Source organism: Lactuca serriola, chromosome 4 (genome assembly GCF_051521515.1).
Source record: "Lactuca serriola cultivar US96UC23 chromosome 4, Lser_US96UC23_V15, whole genome shotgun sequence".
In the NCBI taxonomy this organism is placed as follows: Eukaryota; Viridiplantae; Streptophyta; class Magnoliopsida; order Asterales; family Asteraceae; genus Lactuca; species Lactuca serriola.
In genome coordinates this window covers 297,284,685-297,294,089 of record NC_136411.1, presented here as the reverse complement: position 1 = coordinate 297,294,089, position 9,405 = coordinate 297,284,685, and the positions used below count along the sequence as shown (strand labels likewise).

Genomic DNA, 9,405 nt, shown 5'->3' with positions numbered 1-9,405 from the left:
TCAATTTTCTGTTAAGCAGTTTTTTAATGCCAAAATTGTGAAATTTTATATTTTAATTTATTCAACAAAATAATATTTTTGATTAAAATTTTAAGCGTACAATATTTTTGTTATTATTTTTTTACTTTTTAATATAGGCTATATATTTTCAAAAATGGAAACACACTCTAATCTGCTACATATTTATATATTTTAAATTAATTATTGTCAATTTTCAATAATATTTATACTATAGTAAGATAAAATAAAAATTAACATTTGTTTTTTTCTCTCGTATCTGTAGCTATATATATAATATATATAATGTGACATATGAGATGTAACCCTTCAAAGACAGCCTATAATTCTTTCTGAAAATAGAAGCCTTCTTCTCCTTAATTGATGAAGTTCACAAGAACCCATCAACATCGCCCACTACCATCTTAATTTCAAGCGAATACATGAAACCATTCAATTCGCTCTATCTTCCCTCTCCCATAGGATAACTCATTCTCTCTCTTTCCCTTACATAAATTCCAATTAGGGTTTCTTCCTTCTAAATTTAATCCATTTCCATCATGTCTCAAGAGAATACCACACCATCAAAACAGCATAAGAAAGATGAATCTCAAAGCTCTGGTGGTGATGGTTGTAGCCGGAAAACATCTACTATGAAGCCACCGGAACAAACAGTCAAGTGCCCTAGATGTGATTCACCCAACACAAAATTCTGCTATTACAACAATTACAGTCTCACCCAGCCACGACACTTTTGTAAGACATGTCGAAGGTACTGGACAAAAGGTGGCGCTTTACGAAACGTTCCAATTGGCGGCGGTTGCAGGAAGAATAAGAAGACGAGATCGGCTTCTTTGAGGTTTTTGAATGGTGATTCTTCCTCGAAAGACTCGTCTTTAGATATCGGAGGTCTGAGTTTGTTCAGTGGTCTTTCACCACCAGCGATGGACTTTCAGCTTGGTGGGCTAAACCAGTTCCCTTCTTCATCAAACAATCCACCTGCGTACTTGAATCTTGATTCATTGGGTTTTAATTTTCCTTTAATGAAACAAGATCATCACAATCATCAGTTGCATGGAGGGTTGACAAGTTTTCAAGACATTGGTGCTACGAATAATCTTGCTACCTCTATAGAATCTTTAAGTTCTATAAACCAAGATTTACATTGGAAGCTACAGCAACAGAGATTGGCTGCATTGTTCAGTACCGGCGGAGGTGGTGGTGGTGGTGGTGGTGGAGGACAAAGTGATCAGCAACAACAGCAGAATCAAATTGTTATCGAGTCTCAAGCTCAGAAACTTCAACCCATTTTGTTTCACAACTTGGAGATTCCAAAACCTTCACAGACCTCCATGGCTAGTGATTTAAGAAAAGATGGTGGTGGCGGAAGTGTTGGGTTGGAGACCGAGTGGTTCTTTGACAACAGTTATGTACCGATTAATGTGGATCAACCGACATCAATGGCTCCAGCGGATACGAACGCTGCCGGAAATTATCAAAGTGGAAGTATTAACAACTGGAACAATGGAATTCAAGTTTGGAACCAATTCAATCAGTACAGTGCTCTTCCGTAGTTTCTTCTAAGGATCGCACCAATCGATGGAAAGTCAGAAACTTATCAGAATTATTTACAACGGTTTTTGTTTTTCTACCTTGTTATTGTATTTTAATTTTCTTTTTTCTACTTTTATATGTAGCGATTTAACAAAAAGCATCATGAAGATATATATTAGTTCATGTTTTTCATGTCTTTTCATCTTATCTTATGTTCTTAAGTATGGGTTTTATGTTATAATATAAAATTGCATTGGTAATTGTTCATATATACTTACTTTAATGATTGAGCTTCCAAATGAATTTCATGGTAAACTAATTATAGTGGGACTGATGTTGTTGGGGTTAATTTAGAAAAATCTTAGGGATAATAACTTGAAAGGGTAACGAATTTTAGACTTTTTTCACATTTAGTCACTAAACTTTTTTTCGTTATCTATTTGCCATTGAACTATTGAAACCGTTCACATTTTACCCTTATGACCGGTAACAGCCGGTCATAAGGATAAAATGTGAACGGTTTCAATAGTTTAGTGGCAAATACATAACGAAAAAAAGTTTAATGACTAAATGTGAACAAAATCGAAAGTTCGTTTCCCTCTAAAAAGTTCAATGGCTAAATGTGAACAAACTTCCTATTGTATTATGTTTTAGCAAATTATTTATTTTTATTTAATTGTAGCAACATTTGTTGATTAAGAAATCTATGAAATAAAAAAACAAAAGGTAACATCCGGATTTACAGGTATCATAATTTAAGTATTTTTCTTTTGAGTTAAGAAGAGAGACTCGACGAGTTGACGCCTCAACTCGTCGAGTAAGGTCGCGACTGGTGACTTGGGTTAATGAATGGACTCGACGAGTCGATGAGGCGACTCGACGAGTCCGCACTGTTGACAGAAACCCTAAATCTTTGGGCTCGATCCATATTTAATGGCACTTATCGCCTTCAATTGCGACTACCTTTCCCATAAGTGAGAGCCCCAGCAAGCTTGTGTGTGTAGAGTGAGAGGAAAAGCTATCTTGAGCTTTTTGGTGTGATTTTGCAAGAAAGGAGAAGAGTTCCAACAAGAGGGACCAAGGAAGGTTATTGTTCTGAGTTATTCAAGCAAGGAGCTTCATTCTGAGGTACAAAAATGAACCCCTTTCCTTCCCTATTGTGTAGATTCCATTTTGGGGTTAGGGCTTGAATCACTTCATCTTTGGGGTTTTGAATGCCTCAAACCCCTCTTGCAAGTTTGTGTTATAGATCTGGACCCTTCTAGGTCCAGAGAGCCGAGAATATGAAGCTTTAGTAGAGTAAACTTTGGGGTTTGAAGTTAGGAATTTGGACCATTCTAGGTCTAGAGAGCCGAGAATATGAAGCTTTAGTAGAGTAAACCTTGGGGTTTGAAGTTAAGAAGCATTTATGGTATTTTTATGGTATATATAGTTACTTTCATCTTACACATAGATATGAAGTATTTTATATAAATTACGTGCTATGTGTGCATATTATTTGAATATTTGTTGTCTATGTTGGATGAACGATTTTATACATGTTTTAAAAGATTTAAACGGTATATTTATTTTATATCTACAAATATGTTGCGGATGAAACATGGGTAGATGAAATAGTTGGTGTGTGATGAAATAAAATGATGAGAGATAGGTGATGATAGAAAGGTGATGACAATTAGGTAAATAGATGATGATGAATAGGTGATGTAGGATGAAAGGAGATACCATAACCTTAACCGGCAATGTGGCGATATAGTCATCTACCAGAGTATAGATGGCGACCACGGACTATTCTAGACAACCTAGTGGAAACACCAGCAGGCCCATAACCTGTAGGTGATGAATTACGAGTTCATGCGATGTTGTAACTACATATTCATGCGATGATACTCTAACCCCTTACTATGAATTACGAGTTCAGACGATGTTGTAACTACATATTCATGTGATCTCACAAATTATGCATGCCAAACCAATGGTCGTAATTCACATCAGTGAGAATGGTTCATTTTTTTTGTAAAACCAAAATCAGATTGGAAATTTTGATTTTTTATTTTGGAAAATGTCAAACCATTGGTTTTTTATTTCGGTTTCGGTTTTTTGTTTTTTTTTTAAATATATTTTCAAGGTTTTTTTTTGTTTCATAGATTTCTTCATCAACAAATGTTGCTACAATTTAACAAAAATAAATAATTTGCTAAAACATAATACAAGAGGAAGTTTGTTCACATTTAGTCATTGAACTTTTTAGAGGGAAACGAACTTTCGATTTTGTTCATATTTAGTCACTAAACTTTTTTCGTTATCTATTTGCCACTAAACTATTAAAACTGTTCACGTTTTACCCTTATGACCGGTAACAGCCAGTCATAAGGGTAAAATGTGAACAATTTCAATAGTTCAATGACAAATAGATAACGAAAAAAAGTTTAGTGACTAAATGTGAAAAAAGTCGAAAGTTCGTTACCCTTTCAAGTCATTATCCCAAAATCTTATTATTTTAGGAAATATTTTAATAAAGGTCCAAAAGTTTTTAATAGAAAAATATAGATTATTTAATATTTTGTCTAAATTAACGAAATTTTTTTTTTTATAATTGAACAGCAAATGATATAATTTTCTTAATATAATAAGACTTTTTTTGTTAAAAAAAAAAATTTACGATTTTTTTGAAACTTTTCTAAAAAATTTATAGCTTTTCAGTAGATTTTCCTTGTTAATTATGATAAATGATATTCAATTATATTAAATTTTTTTAGGAAATTTAACCATCATATGGTACTTAGTTTGCAACTAGAATACATGAATAAAATATTGTGTTTGTTGAATAAATTAAAGAATGAAACATGTGGGGGCTGCAGATCTTTGAATTTGTTTTTATGTTGAGGGTAGTTTGCATCAGTCTGAATCTGGAAACTGTGTTGATCAGCCTTTTGAATTAATTGTTTTATGAAACATAACAATATCCAGGCATCTTCTTTCCTTTTCTACCACTAGACCTGCCCTCTTGCACCCCAACCCCATACTATGCTTCAATAATGACATAATAATTTCTTTTTTCATGAAATGAACATAAGTTTATTTAAATTGTTAAAATGCTCTCACTATAGTTAAAATTCGATCTTTGAGCATATCTTTAATCAATAATCTGAAATGTTAGTGAATGCAAGACAAAATTCTCATTCCAAAACTTTATGAAAATAGCTTTTAAATTCATTGGATGTCATGTCTTATGGATTTTTTGTATTTACCGTTGGTCAAACAACAAATATATAAACATGTAAAAAGAAGCAAGACAATAAGTGGTGTGATATATATTATTGTCCGAAAAAAGTGAGGCTTTGAAAGGAGTACGAAAAGCAAGACAAGTAGAATCAATGAATTAGGATGGTATAAAGCTTTCAAAGGTTGTGAAATTGTTATCTCTTTTTAGCTTTATAGGATCTTAATTGAATACTTTAAAAGGCCTACATTCCATACACCATTACCCATTCAATTTAAGAAAAAAAAAGAAAAAAAAACTTAATATTTGCCAAATCTGTTGTGAAAATGAATGTCAATGCCTCTGTATAAATATAACATAAATGGTATATGTGGTTATGTGATTTTTTTGAATCAAGTAATTTTTCAAGTGTTATGTGATCACTACAAGAATAATTGGCATTAGCGGCGACAACCACTTTTAGAGGCGACACATAACTTTCGCGTTAATGTCTGTCGACCACGATCCACGTCGAAATATGAGGTGAAACCTTAGCCGTTGATTTTGTCCCTAATCCAACGACTGAAAATCGAAAACTCGAAAATTTTGATCGCCAAAGTTTCCCCCCAAAGATGTCGCCGATAATACTCAAAAAATTTGACCATCAAAATTCCCCCCAAAGGTGTCGCCGCTAATACTCTATATGTCGCCGCAGATATAAACCCCTTCAGCTCCTTCTTCCCTCTTTTGTGAACTCGTTTCTCTTTGTCACCAACATGCTCCTCTACCGCATTACACACCAATACATGTTCTATATATGTTTATTTTAAAATTTATATGTAGAATGTGTCTTTTGTATATGTATGTGTATTTATATGTGTATTATGTATGTATTTGTGTATTAGTATGGATATATATACATATATGTGTGTATATATACATATATATATGTGTATTATGTATGTATTTGTGTATTAGTATGTGTATCATGTATGTATATGTGTTTTTGTATATGTATATATTTGTTTTTGTATGTGTATTGTGTATGTATGGATGTGTTTTTGGTTATATGTTTTTATATTTTTATAACAGTTTTTATAATTTTATAAGGTTTGTTTTGTATATGGAAAGAATGTTTAAAAAAACTAAAAAAAGAAAGAAACTACAATTAGCGGCGATAGAAAATATTAGTGGCGACATGGTATTAATGGTGACAGTAAGCATTAGCAGCGACAAATGAGGTATTAACGACGAACCCACAGCGGCGACATAAGTGTTTTAAGCTAAGCATTGGGATTTAATCGATAGCCCCGTATTTATAGGCTAATAAGTGTTTCTTTATAGGTTCCTAACTAGATTGTAACCCGCTTAAACGTGGGAAATGCATAAAAACATATAAATGTCTACAGCACAATAATTATAAAAAAAATTTATGGTTATTCGTATTATTGAAATGTGTGGAAGATATGTTGAAATCGATTAATATCTATAATCATTAAAGTAACTATTTATATACAATATTTTTTGTTTTATTAGTTGAATGATTTCTTCGTCACATATGGTTATGATATTATTATATAAGCATAAGTTTTCTAATTATACGTTCTTTCATAATAAGATTACTTAATTGAAGTCTATATTGACAACTAATATATCATTTTTTCATTACATTAAATATTGACAATTATTTCATTTATTCAAATAAAGACATAGAGTATAATTTATGGAATGTTAAATGTTAGATAAATTTAACTTTAGTATATCATTAATGAGAATTCTTTTCTAAATCATGATTGGTTTATTGTTAATTGATTATAAATATAAAAACTTTGCATTAGTCTTGATGATATTTTGAATAATTTTAGTATATAATCAATGTAATTTGGTATATCTTTCAATTATACGAAATATCAAATAATGACATTTCATTACTATTGTGATAACTTCGTTTATATATTGCATTTTTACTAATCTTAACAATCTTTTTTTTCAATAATTATAATGCTTTTTACTAATTGTACTTACAGATCTCCTAATATCTTATAATTTTTATCCTACTTTATAATTTTTCATAACTATACTATTTTCAATATTGACTGTCTTAATAGTTTTTTTCAGTTTGTTCAGTTTTATATTTCATTATACAACATCTTCTTTTGTATGTATTCTGAAATTTCATTTTAAAAATGTTTAATGTTTACATCTTGATATATATTTTTTAATAAACTCATGTAATAATTATGGAATATTTATATATATATATATATATATATATATATATATATATATATATATATATCTTGTTTGAGTTAACATTTACTTGATTCACTAAAATAATTCCTCATTAAGCGGATATGTTTTGGAAAATAATAATTATAATGGGGCAACATTATCTAAGACATAAATGCTTGAAATTCTTTTGGAGGGAAAAAATCGGGATCATTAAAAAAATTTATATAAATTTAAATTAGGTGAAATTATGGATGAAATTACTGATGCAAATTATTTTGGGGAGAATTGTATTTTGTGAAGTATAATACTATGACAAAATTCGAAATATGTATATCATTGTGTAAATTTATTTATTTTATTGTTACTATATAAAGATAAACTAAAGTATGTTGGTATGTTAAGCAAAAAAACAATTTCAATGAATGTATGTAACTAAAAAATGGAATTTGAATGAAAATTTTAAACTTAAAAGTGTGAAGACATGTGATAAAAAAAATGTGTGAAAGAGCTCTAACCACATTTGACCAATTTATTATTGAGAAGATCATAAGTGGACTCTCTGATAATGATCAACGAATTATTTCTTGTATGACAAAAGGTGAATTCTATAATTAGTGGATTCGAAATGTTTTAAGTAATGCCAAAATAAACATGTATATTGAAGTGTAGATGAACATGTCATTGTCATGCAAACGACATGTTTTATGGTATCATATAAATAAATACTTTAGAAAATAATTAAACACATACTCAACTTAGATCCTGATCAGCCAGGTTCATCAACGGTTTCTCCCTTGAATTTTCAATAATCACTTTCATGGGATTAGTCGACACAACTTGACCAAGAAAATCTGGAACTAAAAAAAACGGTTTTTGTATTATAGATGTGTAATACAATAAATATTTACATATAGATAATGTAGAGTGTTAAAATAAAATCTTACCAAATGCAACACAAGTGTCGACATTCCTGGCTATCAAATTCCTGAAAAAGTCACAAAGTTATAAGGATTCATCATACAAACTTTGATTGTTTTGTAGAAATTACTCGTATGCTTATGATTAACCAAAATGTAATCTTCTTCATTTCTGGCCATACCAAGACTACTAATTTCCCTGACAGATTCTTCAACAAAGAGGGCTTCAAACGAACTAATGAGATTTTTTATTGTTGCTTGTATTTTAGTGTCATGTAAGTGAAAAAAATTGGTTAAGTTTAAAATTTTATAAATTAAAAGCAACATAATAATAAAAAGAATAATTTGTACCTACTTGATAATTAAAATCATGCCCAAGCTGCTAAACATGTTTGAGTTGTTTTTTAAGTCTGCTTCCAAAGCAAGAGTACTTGAATACGAATGTTACAGGTTTCCTTGGATGCATCGATGTCAGCAACCTTATCAAAGATGATCACGTCACGATTATTTTGTGACATGGGTGTAAAATGAAAGAGAAAATAGTTAGGATTAGAAAGAACTTTTATATAAAATAAAAGATACATATACAATGTATTTATCTGTAAAGATGTATGATCTATAAATATGTATGAAAGCTATTATAGTTGTCAACAAAATTGTTTCCATACTTAATTACAAAAGATGTATAAATAGATTATATATATTAAATAAACCTAAAAGTGTAATAGGATTATACCAAAATATTTTAAAATCATACCAAAATTAACCGGATTCTTATGACATAATAATTAAAAAAAATCATAATCATCTCTAATGTACAAAAAATAATATTTTCCTAATTTGTGTCAATTCCAAAGATAGTTAATTTCCGTTTTATTAAAGGTATGCAATATCTTTTCCTATTTATTTGAAAAGTTTCAAAAAAATAATTAACCGATTACATGTAATTTGTTACAAAGAAAGTCTAAATACATGAATACATATATTTGATATATGAGCAAAAAAATAATCTAAAAAAATATAAATAGCGAAAGAAGGTACTAAGCTTCTACTACACAACAATGAAGGTTTGAAGTAGAGAATGATAATGGAAGTTATAAACAATAAGAATGATATTGTAGAAGAATATTTGAAGAAAAACAACGATTGAAAATAAGTGTGAGCTGCGAATTCAATAGTGAATCGTATATGTATATGATAATTTGAATCTGATTTTTTGGTATTAATGATTTCCTAATAAAAATGAATTCTATATTAATGGTTTACTAATATAAACTTATTTATATTAATATTTTATATTGATTCCTTAATTAAAATGGTTTGTTAGTAATATGTTTTCAAAGTTGACCATATTAAAACCTTTATGACCGGAAATTCAAGATTTAAAATATGGGAATATTTTATTGGAATTAAATACATTCTATTTCAACGGATGTAAGTTAATTTTGTTTGACAATTGAAAAGTTTTTATTGGAATTAAATACATTCCATTTGGGGAACATG

At 29.7% G+C, this 9,405-nt stretch overlaps 1 protein-coding gene across 1 annotated transcript; it reads left to right on the top strand.

The window, feature by feature from the left end:
* The first annotated feature begins 338 nt into the window (after positions 1–338).
* On the top strand, positions 339–1,811 carry LOC145097179 (dof zinc finger protein DOF5.7-like). Its single transcript, XM_079034701.1, has one exon. The coding sequence runs from the start codon at positions 558–560 to the stop codon at positions 1,569–1,571; it is 1,014 nt and encodes a 337-aa protein (XP_078890827.1). The 5' UTR covers positions 339–557; the 3' UTR covers positions 1,572–1,811.
* Positions 1,812–9,405: the final 7,594 nt, after the last annotated feature.